This window comes from Papio anubis, chromosome 3, assembly GCF_008728515.1.
Source record: "Papio anubis isolate 15944 chromosome 3, Panubis1.0, whole genome shotgun sequence".
NCBI classification, from domain to species: Eukaryota; Metazoa; Chordata; class Mammalia; order Primates; family Cercopithecidae; genus Papio; species Papio anubis.
Window position 1 is genome coordinate 143961594 of NC_044978.1, and position 21708 is coordinate 143983301.

The following is a 21708-nucleotide window of genomic DNA, read 5'->3' on the forward strand; positions in this document are numbered from 1 at the left end:
ACACAAAACCAGAGGGTTGATATACTCCTGAGTTAGAACAGCAAAGGTATATTGAAGGCAAATTGCTTGGTGGGCCTTATGGGCAGGAGTGAAGAAAAAGGAATTTGCCAAGTCAGTGGCTGCATACCAGGTACAAGGAGATGTGTTAATTTGCTCGAGCAATGAAACCACATCTGGTACAGCATCTGCAATTGGAGTCACCCCTTGGTTAAGCTAATGGTAATCCACAGATCATTCCCCAAAGATCCATCTGTCTTCTGCACAGGCCAAATGGGAGAGTTGAATGGGGGTGGTGGGAATCACCACCCTTTTCGTCTTTCAAGTCCTTGATGGTGGCACTAATCTCTGCAGTCCCTCCAGGGATGTGATACCATTTTTGATTTACTATTTTTCTAGGTAGAGGCAGCTCTAATGGCTTCCGTTTGGCCTTTCCTACCATAATAGCACTCACTCTACCAGTCAGGGAGCCAGTATGGGGATTCTGCTAGCTGCCAAGTATGTCTGTGCCAATTATGAATTCTGGCACCAGGGAAATGACCACAGGATGAGCCTGGAGACCCACTGGACTCACTCTAAGTCGGAGCTGAGCTAAAACTCCATTAATTACCTGACCTCCATAAGCCCCTACTTTTAACTGGAGGACCACGGTGACATTTTGGGTCCCCTGGAATCATCATCAGCTCAGAGCCAATGTCCAGTAGTCCCCAAAATGTCTGATCATTTCCCTTTCCCCAGTGCACAGTTACCCTGGTAAAAGGTCAGAGGTCTCTTTGGGGAAGGATGGGAGAACAATTAACAGCATAAATTGTCAGTAAGACAGTGGGGTCTTTTTTCAAGGGGACCCAGCCTCCGTTTCATTCAGGGGGTTCTGGGTCTGTAACTGGCTCAAGTTTGGAAATTGATTGAGGGGCTGTGATTCTCGGTTTTTGTAATTCAAATTAGTCTTTTATCCCTTTGACCTAGAAGTTTTCTGCTTATGTAAGTTTGAAAACTCAGGCAATTCTTTTTTAGTGTAGCACATCTACTCATGAGTCATACTCTCATCCTCACCTCCAGGGGCCCACTGGGACTTTAGTCTATTTATAGTCTAGAAGCAAACAGGGGTGTTGGGGGTGGCTCCTGAAGAGAATCAACATCATCTTGCCTGGCAACTGCCTCAGGGGAGGACATCATTGTTACCGCAGGCAGCACAGGGTTTATCTCCTCAGACAAAGTTGGAAAGGCTGATGGCTGAGAGGGTTCAGAGAGGGGATGTTGCCACTCCTGAGAATGGGGAAGCTGTTACTTCTGGCAAAAAAAGGTTCATCAGAGTTTACAAATTCAGTGTCCCCAGCTTCATCAGGGTCCTCTCACATGTCCCTGCAGGATCCCATTCTTTTCCAATCAATGCCCTCACTTTAATAGTAGACACCTGTAGAGGCTGTTCACATGCATCTTTCCTTGCAGGTCAGCCACTCGCATGATAACAGCTTGTGTCTATTTTTCCACAACTTCAGCTCTTTCCCTGCAGGAGGTAAGACTCTCACTCAGGGCAATCTTAGCAGATTTGAGACTCAGTATCTGCTTCTGAAGCCAGGAGATAGAATCCCTGAGTTCATCATTTTCTTTCATTACTTTGTCCACTGAACTTAGGAGCAACCAACCAGCTTCATTATGTTCCTTGGTTCTCCACACATGGCCAAAGGTATTATGTATAGAGTCACTAAACTCATTGCCTCTCATGAACGAAGAATCAAGAATGTCAAATGCATTTATTTTACATAATTCTCCAAACAGTTTACGCCAAGGACTATCAGTGTTCTGCATACTACTAGAAGTAGAGTCCTTAGCATTTTGGGGTCTAATCATATTAAGCAGCCAGAAACTCCAAAACGAATGAAAGAACTCCATCTTAATATTCTGTTCCTCTAGAACCACTCTTGGTACCAAAATCTGTATTAAGGTTCTCTAGAGGGACAGAACTAATAGAATAAATACATATATATAAAGGGGAATTTATTAAGCATTAACTCACACAATCACAAGGTCCCACAGTAGGCCGTAGGACCTGCAGGCTGAGGAGCAAGGAGAGCCAGTCCAAGTTCCAAAACTGAAGAACTTGGAGTCTGATGTTCCAGGGCAGGAAGCACAGGAGAGAGATGTAGGCTGGGAGGCTAGGCCGGTCTTGCCATTTCATGTTTTTCTGCCTGCTTTATATTCGCTGGCAGGTGACTAGATGGTGCCCACTCAGATTAAGGGTGGGTCTGCCTTCCGGAGCCCACTGACTCAGATGTTAATATCCTTTGGTAACACCCTCACAGACACACCACATCCTTCAATCCAATCAAGTTGACACTCAGTATTAACCATCACAGTGTTTATTCATTTTTCATGTATAGGCATGGCCAGCCGATTGCGATTGTTGTTTTAAAAACATACTATACGTTTAATGCAGAAGGCCACATCTTTCTTCTGCTTTTTCTCAACACTATAAAGAAGGTAGAAAATTAATTTTTTCCATTCTAAACGTCAACTTCTTCCACTAGAACGGTTGGATACACTACATAATTTAATTCTTTTAACTATATTACTTATCACTTTTGTTTTCATGATTTTAATGTTTTCAAATATTTTCTTAGTTTTTGAATGGACTGTATTAATATCATTGAAAATATTATTTTAAAATTTAATTCTTCTTAAAAGAAGAATTTACAAATTATTCTTCTCATTCTCAGAAAGGAGCCATGAGGGGAAGCTATCATTTCCTTTTGCTTTGCCCCCCTTCCCATTCCATCACTGAACAAATGAAAAGAAATTCATAATTGCAGCTTGGAATACTCCATCTGTTCTGAGGTCACTAAGTTCTGTTTCTCTCAAGGGTTCTAAATCATACTCCATTAGTCTGCTTCCAAATATCAGCCCTGAGACTGGAGACCCCAAAATGGGTAATACCACTGAGAGAGTAATTGCAGATAAATGATTTATTTTTTCCTGGTCTAATAAAACCATGAAGGTTGAATAAGAAAATTCTTAAAGCACTAAACCAAAGCTGGATAATAACTAAAGGAATAATAGGCAATTTATAAAAAAGCAAAAACTAGAGAAGCATAAGTGGTACGTGAAGTTAAAGCTGAAAAGAACTTTAAACATAATCCGGTAACCAAATTTTACAGATTAAGTAAACTGAGTCTTAAAGCTAAAGTGACACAATCAGAAATATATGGCTATTTAAGGCATTTCGAGATTTGTCCAAGGTTCTCCCCACAATACCCACTGGCCCTTTCAGTGGATTTAGTCCTGTATTTCTTAAAGTTTGTTCTTCTGTGAACACTGGTCCCATAAACATGCTCTAAACCCTAAAAAGTTCTGTGGTTCAATGAGTTTGGGGCACATATCATGTAGCCCCTTCAAGATCCACTGTGCACACTGGCATTTTAAAGCCCCCAAGGATTGTTGCAGCAGGACAAGCTCTGTTGCTTTGCTCAGTCCAGTGTTTCCCAAACTTACTTGAGTGCTGGACCGTTCTTCCTTGCAGCACCTATGAACACCTATGAAGGTGTTCTGGAAAACCTTCTGGCTTGGGGTAGATCTTGCAGCATGTGGAAGGTAAGTGAAGTAGAATATGAGATATGAACATGGGAATAACTACAATTTTATTCAGAAAGAGGAAAGATGAAGATGCAAGACTAGAGACTTATTACTTAATGTCACTAGGGAAATAGTATTATTAGACAAAAATATCTTGTTCTTTAAAAAGAATGCTAAAAGAGATTGGTGGTTGTTACACTGATTTCCTACTACTGTTGTTACCAACATCAACTTTATTAAACTCAGAATGCTTAATTAAGTCATTTTACCCTCTGTCTGTTTTCCAGGACACTGTAATTTATGATCGACTGGCAGAGACATCAAAATACAAAGAAATTACCCTGAAACATTTAGAGCAGTTTGCTACAGAAGGTAAGTGTAATTCGGCAATAAAGCGTGATTAAAATAAAAGGAAATCGTATATTTCAACTCAAGACTTTCTATTAAAAACTTATGTAGCTATTAAAATTGTTATTCAGTGTATTGCAACTCAATAGAGAGAGCCCCTACCACAAGCCAGGCTCTGTGTGAAGCCTGAGAATGCAAAATAAGATAATCGAGCTTCGCCCTGTCTCTCTGTCCTCCTGAAATATATTATGTGCAAGGCAAAGCAGTACCTAGTCTAGAGAGAGGATCTAGGTTAGATGAAAGGCAGCAAGGGTTGTTAAACATGAGAGTCAGTTACTACAAGAATTTGTAGAGTCTTATCTCATACTTGACAATGGTAGTTATAGCTGAATCTAAATCTCCAGTCTCAGTTTTCACTCCTATGTGTTTCAGCTGGAACTGTTGCCAGTGGCACCAAACTGACCTGATCAAATATTTTTTTCCTGTTAACTCAGGCAGACAAAAGATAGGAATGTTTTTTAAAACACTAGGCAAAAACAAAAGCCAAAACAAACAAAAAATAAGATGGCTTTTGAAAAACCTCTGTACAGTTCTTCAAAATGTAAAAGCATGGAAACATATATATTCATAGAATTCAGATTCCTTAAGGCCCAGCCTCAGACCTTGGCAGATACAACCTACCCAGCATACAACACAGATTCTTTTTGTTTTGGAGGAGAACTGAGGGCATCTTTCTCCTCTCTGGGTGTGATGTTAAAGATACTCCACTCTTAGATTTTAATGGTTTGGCCCACACCTCCACCCTATTCTTTCTGGCCCTGGACCGGATTACACTTCTCCCCATGACTACCCTCCAGTAAGTTTTCCAGCCAAGTTTTCAAGAGAGAAAAACATGTCCTAAGATGGCCCCAAAGATTTGAGTTCCACTCTCAGTGATCTGGCAATAGACCACCCTTTCTTGGAAGGTAGAGTTCTCTGGGAACTTTGTATGTTCCTTGCTTCTTACTTCTGACATGTTCCCTTCGACACATTTTGTCTTGAGATCACTAAGCCTAGCATCTGGTCCTAGTCATTCTAAGAATGAAATGACCTGGAGTGAGGGCGGTGTCTTCTTGCGAACCTAAATAACTGCTTCCTTGCATAGCTGACAAGTGCTTTGGCTTCTCCTTTCTTCCAATCCATCTACTTTTTCCTGGCTGAGAGAGATGTGAGTTATGAAATTGACAGGCACCAGGCAGAGGGGCGGGTCACTGTAAATATCAGCTTTGATTGTTTTCCTGGAGTATATCTGCTGGCAGTTCTTTTTTGCCACTATCCCTCAACTACACTTAGACTTTTAAACTACAGATTTGATGACAAAGAATAGTAATAAATGCAGTCATATATCCTAGTAAGAGGAAGGTGGCTTTCCCAGTAGACCCCACCGGGGTCTCTCTTCCTTCGTAAACATCTGTGAGGCCACTATAAAAAGTCAGCCACGATGCTTGGTACTGAGTTACTCTGAAGCACTCTGGGTCCCTGCTTTCCAAGTGCTTTAATAGAGGAGACACACAAGAAAAACTCTAAAACATTGTCACTCACGCCATAGGACTGTTTCTGCCTTTGGCATCTGGGTGAGAGGAGGGTGCATCAAAGAGATGATTTTCAGATCTGAGTCTTAAACTACTTGCAAGGCAGACAGTGGGCAGTCATTGGGAAAAGCAGAATGGAGAAAAAGTTACCAGCATGTGCAAAGACCCCTGTGTGTGGGAAGTGAATTGCAGGGAATGAGAGTGAAGGCACCTGATGAAACATGTATAAGCCGTACTTTGGGGCTTAAATTTTGTCCTGAGGAAAAATTGGAAGATTCGAAGCAAAAGAATTGCTTGATAAGATTAGGATTTTAGAAATGCCACACTAGGCATGGAAGATGGATTAAAAGGGTTGGGAATTAGAAGCAGGGTACCAATTTTAAAGACCGGGGAACATTAATATACTATTTATACTAAGTTTTTGTCATAATTTAATTGGACTTCAGCATATTGTTTGTATGGAATCACTTTTTTCAAAATGAGACTTTGTGAAATAAAAACAGAAACCTCAGACTTCTGAATAAAATTTTCTTTGGTGTGTTGGGGTGATGTATGCTACCTTTTTCAGGGTTAAGAACTTTATGTTTTGCTGTGGCTGAGATTTCAGAGAGCGACTTTCAGGAGTGGCGAGCAGTCTATCAGCGAGCATCTACATCCGTGCAGAACAGGCTGCTCAAACTCGAAGAGAGCTACGAGTTGATTGAAAAGGTACGTGGATGATTCTGTTGATCATACAGGGGGTTTGGTTTCCAGAGAGTTTCGATCTTTATTCAAGGAACCAATGGAATAAAAGTTAAAATATCTTTTGACATACCATTCACTACTGAATACCCTCTCATCATCTAAGCATTAAGAAATCTTAATATGCGTTAAAATGTTGCTGAGAAGTCTTTGGGGTTAGATATTACTTTGTATAGATCTTCACCCTTTTCACAATTTTGGATCAAGGTTTGGCCAGTCTAGCAATCTCCTTGCCAACATGTTTCAGGTTCTGGATCTCTGAGGATATGGAACATGCCCCCACATACACTCACACATTACATACATGACATGTGTGCTTTGAGTTAATAATATAATATGCAATGCAATGTAAAATAGTACTGTAATCACACAGCTTGCATAGCTGATAATAATATATAAGAGAGTAATCCAGTGCTTACACTTGCCCAGTCATTGTGACAAACATACACCTGTATTATTTCTGTGACAGCTGTAAATGTTCTCATTTTACAGATAAGGAAACCAAGGCTATTAAGCCAGAAAGTGACGGATACATTTTGATTGATACTGTATAAATAGCAAGAATCTTGCTTCCTTAATTAGGAAAACATTTTTGTGTAGCACTTGCTGTGTGCCAGGTGCTGTTCATAGCACTTTCATCTATTAATCTAGTCAGTCCTCACAACATCCCTTTCAGATGCTAATTATTCCTATCTTATAGATGAAGAATCCAAGGTAACAGAGAGGTTAAGTAATTTGGCTGAGAGTACACAGCTTCTAATAGGGGGAGCCAGAATCCTCACTCTTCCTCCGGTATTCATGCTCTGAATCACTCAAGTGTCTTCATTCTAACCTCTAGCTTGCCACTAGATAACTCTTCAATAGCACTCATGTTTGTGTTGCATAGAATCAAACTAGCCTGTCTGCTGCAGTTTACTTGTAATCTTTTCTCCAGGTAAGTAAAGACTGATACTTTGTTCTTCTTTCCTCTCTATCAAACTGTGTACTTCCTTGTGCCTCTGTCTTGAGAAGTGGCTAGTGTTACCAGTACCTCCCTGGACTATTTTCCCCCTCTGCTCCTTACGTCCCCTCCCTTTATGTAGTATGGAGATACCATGTTCTAGCTGCAGATGGTTTTCGTTATTCCACAAGGTCGCCATATGCAACTCGAGATATTGGTCTCCTATCTCCTCAACAGATTATCACTTTTTATGGAAGTGATAATTGTTTCTCACATAGCCTTTATATTTTGTAAGGGGAAGATCCCTAAATATAAATATAAGCTCACATATATCATACCTGTATATATAGAGATAGATATGTAGATATATCTAGATATCTCCTCCTTATATTTGAACTTAACTTTTTATTCTGCTTATTTATAAGAAAACATGCGATAGCATGTATGGTGTCTTCCAGGATGATACTCCCACCCTAAATTTTATAGGTATACACACACGAGGGGGCTTGTTATCAATTGACTTATTTCAATGTCTCTCTCGCCTATCTTCCACACTCCTTCCCTCCCCACTCCCTCCTTCCACATTCTCTCTCTCCACTTCCTAACATATTTATATATGATTATGTCTTTGGGGTATTTATGTAGTGAAATAAAATAATCTGAAGCCATAATCATAATCTCTTTTAATCTGCCCACCTAAAGTCACATATCTTAAAGCATTAGTGCTATTGATTTTTAATCTTTGCTTCCCTTACTCTTTTAAGAATTTAAGGCCGGGCGCGGTGGCTCAAGCCTGTGATCCCAGCACTTTGGGAGGCCGAGACGGGCGGATCACGAGGTCAGGAGATCGAGACCATCCTGGCGAACACGGTGAAACCCCATCTCTACTAAAAAATACAAAAAACTAGCCGGGCGCGGTGGCGGGCGCTTGTAGTCCCAGCTGCTCGGGAAGGCTGAGGCAGGAGAATGGCGTGAACCCGGGAGGCGGAGCTTGCAGTGAGCTGAGATCCGGCCACTGCACTCCAGCCTGGGCTACAGAGCGAGACTCCGTCTCAAAAAAAAAAAAAAAAAAAAAAAAAGAATTTAAAAAAAAAAATCCAGTTTGGAAATGATTTTTTTCCTGTCTCTGAATGTAAGGCAGCCTTGCCTCCCATCCTCATGAGACAGAATTAATATGTAATAAGTCAGAATAAAAAATATATATTTGAAAATGGATTCTAAACATATTACATTGTTTCCACTTGAAGCACAACTTCAGTTCTAGAGTTGAATGTTTAATGTACCTAATATCCTTACTCTCTGGATGTCCTAGAGTTTTTTATAGATTAAATTTTCTAGGTTTAACAGTTATGGTTCTTGTTCTTTTAATAACTGATTAAAAGCCTTGCAACCTCCAGCTTTTAACTGAAATAGATGTTCAACGTTTTCCCAGCAGATGGCGATCATGAGCTACATTAAAATTTAAGTTGACAGGCAATCCATTAAAAGTGGGGGGGGGGGGGTGTATACACATATACACACACATCTATATATGTGTCTATATGCATCTATATAAACTACGTATAGTTTACAGATGACAGAAACCTCCTTTATGACTGCTTTTTACCTAAAATACATGAAAACGGGAATTTATAACTAATTTGTCTTTACTTCATAGTAAGCCATGCCTCTATTGTTGAAAATCTAAGATCCAGAAAGATTAAGAGATTGGGTCATTTACTCAGCCAGCCTGCTCCAAATGAAGACTAATTCTGTGTCCATCTCTACTCCTGAAACCGGAGCTTCATTTGGTGATCCATTTAAATAACTTTCATCAAGCAGTTCATGTTTACATGCTCATGCACAAGCAAATGAGGCCGTGGCCCTCTGGGTACCACAGTCTGAGCAAATTCCCCAAATGAAGAAATCTTGAGGAACCCAGAAAGGTGACCCACAAATTTGATCCGAAGGAAGCTTTTGGAGAGGTGGTAACTTTTGAAATGGGCCTCCAAGGATTATTTTACCAGTTAGAGGAGAGCAGACATCTTTTTAGGGAAAAAGAATAGACAAAATAGACCAGATGTGATGGCTCACACCTGTAATCCCAGTATTCTGGGAGGCCAAAGTGGGAGGATCATTGAGCCCAGGAGTTTGAGACCAGCCTGGGCAAACATAGGGGGAGACGTTCTCTCTACAAATAATTTTTAAAAATTAGCTGGATGTGGTAGCATGCACCTGTGGTCCCAGCTGCTCAGGAGGCTGAGGCAGGGAGAATTGCCTGAGCCCAGGAGGCTAAGGCTGCAGTGAGCTGTGAAAGTACCACTGCACTCCAGCCTTGGTGACAGAGTGAGACCCTGTCTCAAAGTTAAAAAAAAAAAGTAATAATAAAATTTAAAAAAAAAAAGATAAAATAACACAGGGATCTTTGTGACCAAGCTGTTTTTCTGAAGTGTTTCCATTAACTGCAATCATAGGACTGTAGGATTTTTAATATAGAGAGCCAGAGTTATATCACTTCTTTCTTGGTCTCAGATTCTATTCTTTGTTAAAATCAGCTGGGATGAGTGTTCAGAAGTTGTGATTTACTGCCATTAAAACCACTCTAGTGAGGCAAGTTTCAGCATGTCAGACCACAGATTCTTGCAACATGTTACCCTGGCTTTAAATTGAGCAAATACAGTCCTAGGGTTCATCCATCGTCTTCTTCCTTATCTACTTTAACTGAGACGTGCCGTTTATGTAACCTATTTTTTATGTGATTGGAATCCATTTTTATGTAGACCATAATATTGGTCTTAGCTTGTCATTATTGGACTTGCCATGTCAGACAGTGAATTTTTAAACTGTGAGGGTCATTTTCACTTTTTTTTTTAGAACAGAATTTTCCAAACAAACTGCCTGAATCATAATATATATAATTGACGAAAGCAGGGCTGCTTTGGCTGGAATGGAAGAGTAGAGAGGAGATCCAAACCGGCTTTCCCCTCAGCCTCCACCCTGCCCTCATGGGTGCTCCAGGCGGGGCTTGTTGTGACTCAGGATCCACTAAGCACAGTTTGAAAACCATATATTACGTTTGTATGTGGACTTTTTAGAAAACGAATTCCTCAAAAGATCAGAACATCATTGTGCCCATATGCAAGCTGTTTCTGAACATATTTGAATTGATATGTCATTGCCACATTAATGGTAGTATTACATTCACAACATTCAAAATATAAAAGATTTGTAAAGTTTTTCCTAAAATAAATATTTTAGTACAAAATAAGAGGAAATGTTACAATAGGATTAAGGTTGTACTTTTAAACCCTGCTGTCTCCCTCTTGTCCCTCCGACGTTTGTTCAAACCGGTAATTCAGTTTTTAAGATTAAGTTAAATCCTTATTCCTTTGGGTACTGTAACTCCTAGCATAAGCTGAAAAAAATATCCAAATAGACCAAAAATATACAAGAAGGCATTTGTCCTTTGGTTGTGATGCTTAGTTACTCAGGTATGTTACTACCCAGCACACTGAGTACTAGAATGTGCTGCCTTCACTCTCAGGGCACACTACGGGAAGAAGGATATGGAAAGTTTGAAAAAGACCACAGGGTATTGTTATCCCTATTGACAGTCATCATGAGATGAGAGGATTTGGGACTTTTAAATCTGTCTATAAAATATAATTATCAGCTCTGTTCCAACACTGTACTGTTTGAGCTCCAATACTTGCATTCATATGGTAAGCTTTTCAGGATATTTCTGAAAATTGTAATGCTGAGAGTTGTTTCACCAACCAGTTGCCAACACAGCTTTTTCATTTGTTTTTTCTTTTGCTGTTCAAGAGGTGACATTGATTACTAGGAAGGCCTAACTTGTTCAGGAATAAGAAAGCTCACATGGTTAAAATGCAAATGGGACTATCATATTGGATACTTCAGTTGTCTGGACCCACTTTGCTAAGGAGAATTGCAGGTTCACAATGGGTATCATGGACAGTAACACCTCTTAGTCTCTTTTTGTCACCACTTGAGAGAATTTACAGTAGTCTCATTCTTTCAGACAACAAACTTGACCTGTTTTATCTCACCCTCATTCTTTTGAAAGGTAGTCAACATATTTGGACTCATAATTTTAGATTGGGAAACCACTTACAGTGTCAGCCTATATTTTTTAAATCAGATTTTTTTTTTTTTTTTTTGAAATGGAGTCTCGCTTTGTCTCCAGGCTAGTATGCAGCGTCGGCTCACTGCAACCTCTGCCTCCTGAATTCAAGCGATTCTCCTGCCTCAGCCTCCTGAGTAGCTGGGACTACAGGCTCCCGCCACTACACCTAGCCAAATTTTTGTATTTTTAGTAGAGACGGGGTTTCACCATGTTGGCCAGGATGGTCTCGATCTCCTGACCTCGTGATCCACCCACCTCAGCCTCCCAAAGTGCTGGGATTACAGGGCTAAGCCACCATGCCTGGTCTAAATCAGATTTTTTAAATTAAATTAAAATTTTGCATTTTCTCAAGAAGAATTGTAAATAACAGAATAATTATGAAGTTTTATGTTTCATTGGCAGGGGTTTCTCTGATGTTTCTCACGTTTGATCTGTCACTTTAATATATCAGGAGCCAGGGTGATATCACTTCTTTTTGGTCTGAGCTTCTATTCTTTGTTAAAATTTATTTACTTTTATTCTAACTTATTTCTAAGACACATAAGTTATGTTTTGTCTCATATTCATACTATGCTACTAGATTCCTTTGAAAATTAGTAGTACCGAAGTCTGGTCTTTCTTCCTTATTTTATAATTAAACCATTGTTTGAAATATGAAGGCGTGCCTTCGTGGAATACATAATTTTTTGAAAATGTTTAATATTTATTTGCTTCAATAGAAAAATGCAATTATGTCTTTAGTACTGCATAGATTACCTACTAATAATTTCTGTGTTTCTGCAAGCAAATCATTTATCTTGAGCATTACAGAAAATAGTGTAAACGATATAATACCTGCCTAGATTCATCACTGATTAAAGCAGATTTCCCTGGTGATAAGATTTTGCTTTTTCTCTTATTATGATGCATGGATTGGGAAACTTTTTAAATGGAAACTTATCTGATGCTTTCATCTGTTCAAGTTTTTCTGAAATAGGTTATGGGTTAGAAGATCATTTCTGAGCTTAAGAGTAAACTCAGAACACTGTAATTCTGCTGTCAAGCCTTTTTTGATCAGGTAGCAGTGTTGTGTTTTATGTGCATTTTGTAGTTTGTGATTGATGTATGTCATCCACTAGATTGAAGTTTCACGAAAGCAGGGACTGTGTTTATCATATTTATCACTGTGTCTCCAGCGCTTGACTGACTAGCCTATGTTAACTACTCAATAAATATTTGATGACTAAATGAATTATTCATTTAAATAATTAATTCAGAAGTTGGAGCTTAATAAGTACTTGCTTAATGAAAACCTGCCCCCTATTAACAAATCTAGTTCATGCTTTCCACGCATTGAAGGCACTGGTATCAAATGTGCTATCACTAAGGATTAATTTAGGGGTATGTTAGAAAAGAAGCCAAGACTTTTACAGAAGGCATCTTTTAGAAATTTACACTTGTTCATTTATAAAACCTGTCTTCAAAGTTACTTAATATATAAATGTGAGAAAATCATAGATTGGAAAGATTCAGCAACAAATATCTGAGCACCGCTGCGTGGCAGGCTCTGTTCTAGGCTCTGGGGCTCAGCAGGGAGAGGGTAGAAGAATTTCTGCCTTTTGTTTCAGTGTTGGGAGATAGGTAGTGAACTTGTAAACTAAAACATCGTTCCAGACAGGCTTTAGTGCCCTGGGCACTGAGATAAGGCACTAAGATAGGAACACTGAGGTAGCGATCCTTTTTTACATTATTTCCTTTACCACTCCTCAAAACGTGGTTGGCATTTGGGGGATGGTTAAAGAGTCCCTTGATGTGGCATAATATAGATCAACCATTACACTCAGTGTGACTAAACAACAATTTAGCACCCTTTGCAACATATGGCAACAAATGGTTTAGAGGATTCCTAGAGAAATATAAAACTTAATGGAAACCAGGACTTTTCTTGAGCATTCATGACTGCGAAGTTCACAGTAACTTCTGTATTCGAATGGAATGCTTTTTCAGATAAAACTACCACATCTGTTCCTAGTAGCTGCACATATCACTTTCATTTGTGCTAAAAGCGAAATGAAAATTTACATGATGTACAGGTGATTTCATGGTTTAAAATTCCAGTAGTTTCCTGTTCTATTTGCTTAAAAACATTTGTAGTTACATCTTCCACTCTTTACCCTGATTATTTAGTGGGAGAGCCTCTAAAATGAGGCACAACATGATCCATTGGGGTGAGCAAGAAAATGTTAGAACTTCTCTTTGTTTTGTCTCATCTTTTTTAGTTTTTGCATTTTATAATGTGCATAATTTATTAATTTTAATAATGTTTTACAAAAATATAACTGTCATAAGTACCTATTCAACATTTTTTTCTAATGTGCTCAAAAATGTTTGTGATAACTGATGTAATTTCATCTACAGAACATCCTTATTAAACTATGTTGTTAGGCTTATCTTGCTGTTGTGAAGTTGATTCTTAGTTAAGTTACTTGCTGAGGGACCCATATCCAGTGGTTGGCCGAGTAGAGATGCAAATCCCAGTTCTGTCTTAATTCCAGATCCCATGTTAATAATCTGTAAGTTATGTTACCAACTTGCTTTCTAAGAAAGTAAAAATGTGTACAAAATATTGGAGACTTGAAAAATAAAATGAAATCAATTGTGCAGTTGCATAATCACTAGATCAGCACTCAGGATGGGAAATGGGAGTCATTGGCCTGTTTGAGACTCAATGACTTAGTGAGGCAGCCTCTATGTACTCTATGTGCTGTATTCCATTTTCCTTGAAAATAAGATGGAAATATGTTTTTCATGATTTTCTCTCAACTGGCCATTAGAATCTTCTCATTTAAAGTACTTAAGATTTCCTTAGATCTCTAATCACGTGCTCCTCCTTTCTCGTATGATAGATTCCTTCTTATGAATGCTTCGTGGTAGATTTTCCACCGTGGGTATTGCTGTCTTCTCACTCAGATAAGATGGATGTGTTGTTTTTGCAAGCTACACCCAGTCACCTCTCACATCCTGATTCCTTTCAGCTGGGTGTGTGAATTCTGGCCTTATAACTAAGCCCTTGGCCTTGTGAGTTCAAATGTGATTTCTATGGTTTGAAAAGTACCTAGTTAAAATCTATTTCTTGGCCTTAGAAAAATTAACCAGTTGAATGATTTCTCCAGAAGCAGGCAAATGAGCTATTCCAATGGTTTAATGACTTAATGCTGTCAGTCTTAGTGTTGTAGACCAGATTAAAGGGAAAGGAAAGAAGGCGTTAGGTCTCTTTAAAACAAGGATGATACCCAGTGGAATGCAGAACACAGAGGAGCCCAGCAGCCTCTGAGAACCAGTGTTGTCGAATGGCTGTGAGAATCCCACAGCACATCCTAATTCCAGAGTTAACGTATGTTAAACCTCAAGAGAATGGTGACTGCAGTGGCCTCTTAATTTATCATGCAGGCTTCTTTTGTCCTAATCCAACCCCAGACAGCTATTAGTGACCTTTCTGAAATGTAAATCTGATCCTGTCTCTCCTCTTCTAAAATTCACCAGGTGTCCCTTGCCTTTGGGGTTGTCAGCATAACACACAGACCTTTCCATTTCCATTCCCTGCTGGCTTTTCCAGCCTCATCTTCCTCACTGCCACACCTCACTTCGTCTATCATTTCCATACTGACTAAATGGCAACTCTCAAACATTACATGTCTTTTCATACATCCATCTTTGTACATGTGATTTCTTCTCATTTGGAATTGCCTCCCTTATCCTTCCCCACCTCTCCCCATTTCTTGGCTAAACCTTAATTCATTGTTTAGGATTTAAAGTCAAGTGTCAACTCATGGATAGATTTTTTTTGAGCCATCCAGACTAAGATGATACCTCATTCCTGTGTTTATCTTTGTACTCACATAAAAGTACATATATAGCGTATAACATACAATATGTATAACATTTTTTAAGATAGGGTGTAACATATAATGTGATTCTTCCAGGGGAGCACTGGTTCTCTCCGATGATAATCCTGTATTATAGTTTATTGTAGTTTGAAACTGCAAGGAAAAGAAAGAGAATTGGTACTTGAGGCTCTAAGGCCAGGCTAAGGGAAAATGGTAGGAGTTGGACATGGGGATGTCTGTAGTGATCAGAGAAGCTGGAGCCAGGTGCAAAGATGGAACGCTCACAAGCATTCTACATCAGGAGTTGCAAACTCCAGCCCAAGGGCTAAATCCACCCACTGCCTATTTGTAAATAAAGCTTTATTGGAACACAGCTACATCCATTTGTTTACATGTTGTCTTTAACTTTTTTCATGCTACCACAGCAGAATTAAGTAGTTGCAACAGAGAATATATGGGCCTCAAACTCTTAAAATATTCACCATCTGTCCTTTTGCAGAGAAAGCTTGTCAGCCCTGCTCTAGATCAGCAATTCTCATAGTTAGGTTCTCAGACCAGCAGCTTTGCAACCACTGCACGTTTCCAGGCTTCACCATAGGCCTATTCAACTGAGGAATTCTGGATGTGGGGCCCAGCAATCTGTGTTAATAAGCTCTTCGGGTGATTCTGAAAATTAAAGTTTGAAAAGCACCATCTAGATTTCTGGCCCAGTGGCTAATTACTTGGGACTTGATGACAACCAGGCAGTCAGGGTTTAGGAGAAACACCAGTAAGGCAAGGAGGTACAATTAGAAAACGAGGCAGCCAGGAAGCCAAGGAGAGTTTCTAACGAAGCTTTCCGAAATAAAAATGTCATGCAGGAAGGAACTCACTATTGTATCCCCGGCACACGTACCTGCCCAGAAGTACCTGCTTAGGGTATATTTGTGAATGAATGCAGGCATGCATGTGTGCTTGCAAAGGAGCTAATCCCGAAATATGACCCTGAGGCCTGCAGGTAGGAATAGGGAAATAGGTACACCTGACAGGGGTGCCTCAGGACTGAGGCTGAAACCCACTCATAGAAATGAAGTATTATTGAAGACCGAGAACAGACACAAAAGTTTAAAAACCTGATGATTTGAACAAAATTCTAATTTTCATCTAATCTCAGTTTTACATCCCATTTGCTTCCTTGGGTATGTATTAGTTCTTGGTGTTTTGTCCTTACGGTGGTAGCTCAGCTGCACCTCTAGTTGACCTTAGACAATCTACTCCATCTCCACAAAGCTATTAACTGAATTAATAAGTGTAAAGCACTTAGCCGTGCCTGGTACAATTTTTCTATTCGTGAAATGCTGGTTTCCTCTTCAACATCTTCCTAGTCATAATCTTATTTCATATGGAAATAAATCTTACTAGTATTTATCCACATTTACTCCAATGGTACAATTTTGTTTAATAATATTACTTTGTCTTTAAGGAAATTTCTGCCAAATAGTCCATGTTGTAATCTGAAGCCTGGGTTGATAAGAGTTTGATTATTATACTTTTCTCATTTAGGAGCACATCACAAACTTTTAAAAAATATGACATCATCTAAGCACTGACATAATGTTTGCTAATATGGGAATAGGTCACTTTGAGGTTCCATTATTTCGCAAAATATACAGGTATTGGGGAAAAACTATAATTTCTAAAACTATCATAATACATTTTACCAGTCTCTACATGAAGCTTTCTGTCCTCACTTAGAGTAGAAATGTTACATTTATGTGCCTTTTTAAAAATTCTGCATACATTAGGAACATCTGAAAGAGAAAATAAGATTACTGGAGGCTTTACTAGGTGAATAAACATTATTTTATGATTTTTTCAGTGATAACTAAATCTATATTATATCAAAGAGTCATCAACCTCGAGCCTTTATAACATTTAGCATGGTGACGTTTAGAAAGTAAAATTAGTGTTTGGAGTTTTTTTTAATTCCATAAATGCCATGGGAATTTTATCGCATTTCAACACTTGCTGAATATGTAATTCCCCTAGTGCCCATTAGTGGCCATCTGTGTAAGGTAATACATATTTGGGATGAAATTGATTACGGCCTAAACACTCTTGTGTTATGATCAGGAAAAGCACGCAAAGTTCAAATCTTTTTTTCTAATGATCGTTATATAGCTAACAGTATTAATTTCCAAAAGCAGAACAGCCTATCACTCAAGATTCTAATCTCATCATAAATGATACCAGGGCAAAAGGAAAGGAGTCTGCAGAGCCTTCTGCTGAAATTAACCAGTGCTGTTCTCAAGGAGCTCTTAGGATAAAGGGAAAATTAACACGCTTTTGGAGTACAGTGTTTCCTTCATAGGCATCAAAGTAGAACCATTACAATTTTGCTGAATATTCAGAAATGTTTTATTATTCTTCTTAAGGATTTGTGTTAAAACCACCAAAACACTCCATGTTAACCTACTTGTGTGACTTTTCTCAGCATACCTTGCTGGCCCTACATCTTTGATCCTTTATGTTATTTGTGCCTGCTTTGAAAATGTTTCTCTTTTACCTGTGCAAAACTAGATGCTTGCTTTCTTTCAAATATGATTTCAATGTGATCTCTCCAGTGAAGTCATTTTATTTTTATAGGTATGTGAGTGGTAATGTATATTATATTGGTGTACTTTCTGAGCTCATTTTCCCCCTTAGAGACAGAAAATATACAAAATATTTGTTTATATATTTCTAATGAATGTGTTCATATCTTGGCTCCCACATTATCTAGTTACCCCAGTGTTTTGGGAAACATATTGCAAAAAAATATTTTTGCAGGAAATTTTGAGGGCTTATATTACTAAACTGTCCCCATGATCACTAAAAAAAAAAACCTTATCATGTCTTGGGTAAAATACTTAAAATTTGAACACAGCTATATCCTGATCTTCACTGGGATGTGAGCCAGAATGATTTAACTGCAAATGCCCTAAAAGTAGCTGAAGATTTGAAAGAATCATTGTGTAAACATTTAAATTCAACAATTATGATGCTGGCATCATTGATGCTGAATTTTTCTTCCTTTCTTTTCTTGAACTTCTTGATGATAATTATTCATCAGGTTATGGTAGATTTCAAGTCTGCTTCCCATTAAAGGAAATAAAATAATGCTATCTTCTTGAAGGAAATTTGCCTTCCTGTATCATATATTATATACTAAGAAGTCATGCATCAAGTGTGTCTAATAACTATCCATATTATTTGGAATATATTGAAAAGAAAATGATCTAGATTGCAGCAGTATTTTTATAATTTCTGGATTTTGCTCTTGTCATTAGCTCACTTAGCAAACATACTAAATGCTGACATTCAATGCTGTGGAGTCATTAAGATGAGCAAGACATGGTCCCTACTTTTGAGCAAACCTACCTTACTCATGCATTTACACTTCTCTTAATAGAAGATATATAAAGATAAGCAAAGTTCTGTAGGAGAACAGCAGAGGGGAAATTTTGTTTTAAGAAATAAAGGAAAGCTTAAAAGAAACAATAACTTTTGAGTTTGGTTTTGTAGGAGGAACCAAGTTTCACTAGGCAAGGCAATGGGGGATGTGTGTGTATCTATCTACTTAGACATACATACTTATGTATACACAGACAAACACTACATATACACATGCCCATCCTGTATGGCCACTATAGCAGGGACTATTGCCTGGGCAATTTAGCACTCATTCCCATCCCCCTTCTTCCTCAACAGCTCTACTATGGAGCCTGGAAAAGCTAAATACAAATAGTTAGCGTTAGCCTTGTGAAACTATCTGGCCAACTATTATTTGGAAATATGCTGAGGGCTTTTCAAAAACACTTTGCTTTTCATATAAGAGACAGATACAGTTGGTATTTTTGTCTTCTATATGGCCTTTATAATTATACCTTGGGACATTGGGAGAGGTCAGGAGAATTAGTTGAGGTATGGTCGAGCTACAAATTAAATGTCCACAACTGCCCACTTCAGTACTACTTAAGTGAGGAAAGTTAATTTATTTAAGCCATCGTTAGATTTTTCCATTACTTGCAGCCAAAAGCATTCTAAACTAATGCAGGTATAAATTACATGCATGCATACACACACACTTTCTCTCTCACTTGCATATTTGTATATATAGTTAACTTTATTTTTCATGCCTAACCAAAGCTTGAGACTAATTTTAGACTTCAATTTTGGTGAAAATAAGGAAAAGTAGAAAATGGCTTTCTTTGTTATCACCAATTCTGGCAGTATCCTCAATACTTACTTTCTCTTGCATTCATTCTGCCCTCACCTATATTTTAAATGGAAAAAAATGAAGGCAAGAGAGGAGAAAATGAGAAGAAAGATAATTGCTGACGAGGATCACGCTGGAGATTGAAACAGGGCAAGACTGAGAATCAGTTGGTTGCGGCCTGCCAAGCACTGTTAGGAAGGATACCCAGCTAGCAACAGTGCCTAGGCATGTGATGGAAATAAAATTTTATATCTTAATCCATCACTGCATTCTTATGTATTTAGGACCAAGAACTTTACCTATGTCCATTTGGCAAACCAGGTTTCCCTAACAGCGAAGACCTTGTTCTCTCCCCCTTACCACCTCCGTTTAGGAAGATGAGAGTAGAAACCATTCTTTCTCATGAGAGATTAAAACAGCCTTTGGCTGGGTGTGGTGGCTCACGCCTTTAATCCCAATACTTTGGGCGGCCAAGGTGGGCAGACCACTTGAGGCCAGCAGTTTGAGACTAGCCTGGCTAACATGATGAAACCCCGTCTCATATAAAAGCCCAGTGTGGTGGCACAGACCTGTAATCCAAACTCCTCTGGAGGCTGAGGCAGGAGAATCACTTGAACCCAGGAGGTGGAGGTTGTGGTGAGCCAAGATGGCACCACTGTACTTTAGCCTGAGCAACAGAGCAAGACTCCATCTCAAAATAAATAATAAAAATAACAGCTTTCCCCAGAGCCCATTGGTTGTGTTTGTTCTTACAGCAAGACAATATCTAATGAGCAAGAGATATTTGAGTCCGATCTTCTGCTACACAAATGTGGAACTATGTGAAAAACATCCAACTTGTTCTTCCTTGTAGAGACTAATATCACTTTGTTGTTCTTTTCCTCATGGTTTCTAATTGTTGTGTATACATTTCCTGACACTGCATCAAATTGCAATTTAATAGTATTAACAGGTAACCTTACTCTTTTTCAAATAGGTCAACAAGATTGCGTCTTCACTGTGGTGGTCTCCCATAGCTGTGCGTGTGTGTGTGTGTGTGTGTGTGTGTGTGTGTGTGTGTGTGTGTGTGTGTGTGTGTGTTAGAATGCCTGTCCTTTTTAACTGACTTTTTTGTGTGTGTGGTTTTTTTTTTGAGACAGAGTCTCGCTCTGTCACCCGGGCTGGAGTGCAGTGGTGCAATCTCGGCTCACCTGCAATCTCTGCCTCCCAGGTTCAAGAGGTTCTCCTGCCTCAGCCTCCCGGGTAGCTGGGACTACAGGCACACACCACCATGCCCAGCTACTTTCTTATATTTTTAGTAGAGATGGGGTTTCACCATATTAGCCAGGTTGGTCTCAAGCTCCTGACCTCAATTGATCCACTCGCCTTGGCCTCCCGAAGTGCTGGGATTACAGGCGTGAGCCACCGTGCCCAGGCTGGTTTTAACTGACTTTGGATTTTACTCCGCTTCTATGCAAGTTTATTTTAGAATCTGTTCCTTACCTTAGGGGTTACGTTAAACAGCTTCAGGGAGCCTCAGTCTAATGCCTAAAGACTGGATAAAAGTCAAGGATATTTCAGAGAGAAAACTCAATGGGATAGTTGGAAGTTGCACCAAAGTCTGAATTATCATTTAGTCTCTGATTTTAAAACATATACACACTTCAATTTTTTGTTTTTGAAGAATGTGAGCGGATTTTTTTTTAATTTCTACCACTAATTTTTTTCAGAATCTTCAACTACTTGGAGCAACAGCCATTGAGGATAAATTACAAGATCAAGTGCCTGAAACCATAGAAACGCTAATGAAAGCAGACATCAAAATCTGGATCCTTACAGGGGACAAGCAAGAAACTGCCATTAACATTGGTAATTCACCTAGTTCAAGTTTTACATGTTGGTGCCTTTTAGTAAGTTGATATATTTTAGAAGATGGATTTGAGACATTTCAAGATTCAAAAGATTTGATATGTCAAGATTGGAATATTCCAGTCTTTTTTCACCTTTGCGTCTCTGCCTCCCACACGTTCCATCCATAATTGGCACATGTGGATAACATTTTGACAGTTGTCTGGAAATTGGGCTTATGGAATATTTATGTATTGACACTTGATTTTGTGACCAAAAGTTATTTTAAGATAATAGGAAAGAAGAAGATTGCCAGTTTGTATTCATACTATGTTAATCCCCATTTTTTGGAAAGACTTTATAGTAGCTCAGGGTGCCATAAGAGAATACCACACACCAAGTGGTTTAGGCAACAGAAATTTATTTTCACACAGTTCTGGAAGCTTCAGATCTGGAAGTTCAAGATCAAGGTGCCTGCAGGGTTG

The 21708-nt window shown here is 38.9% G+C and overlaps 1 protein-coding gene across 9 annotated transcripts in view; it reads left to right on the top strand.

The window, feature by feature from the left end:
* The window catches only part of ATP8A1 (ATPase phospholipid transporting 8A1), a 267018-nt gene that overhangs the window by 140625 nt on the left and 104685 nt on the right, over positions 1–21708 (top strand). For all 9 annotated transcript variants that reach the window (XM_021938415.2, XM_021938417.2, XM_021938416.2 and 6 more), the window contains 3 exons: positions 3855–3939; positions 6055–6194; positions 21106–21244. In XM_021938415.2, the coding sequence (XP_021794107.1) occupies positions 3855–3939; positions 6055–6194; positions 21106–21244 (364 nt within the window). The remainder of the gene's footprint in view (positions 1–3854; positions 3940–6054; positions 6195–21105; positions 21245–21708) is intronic.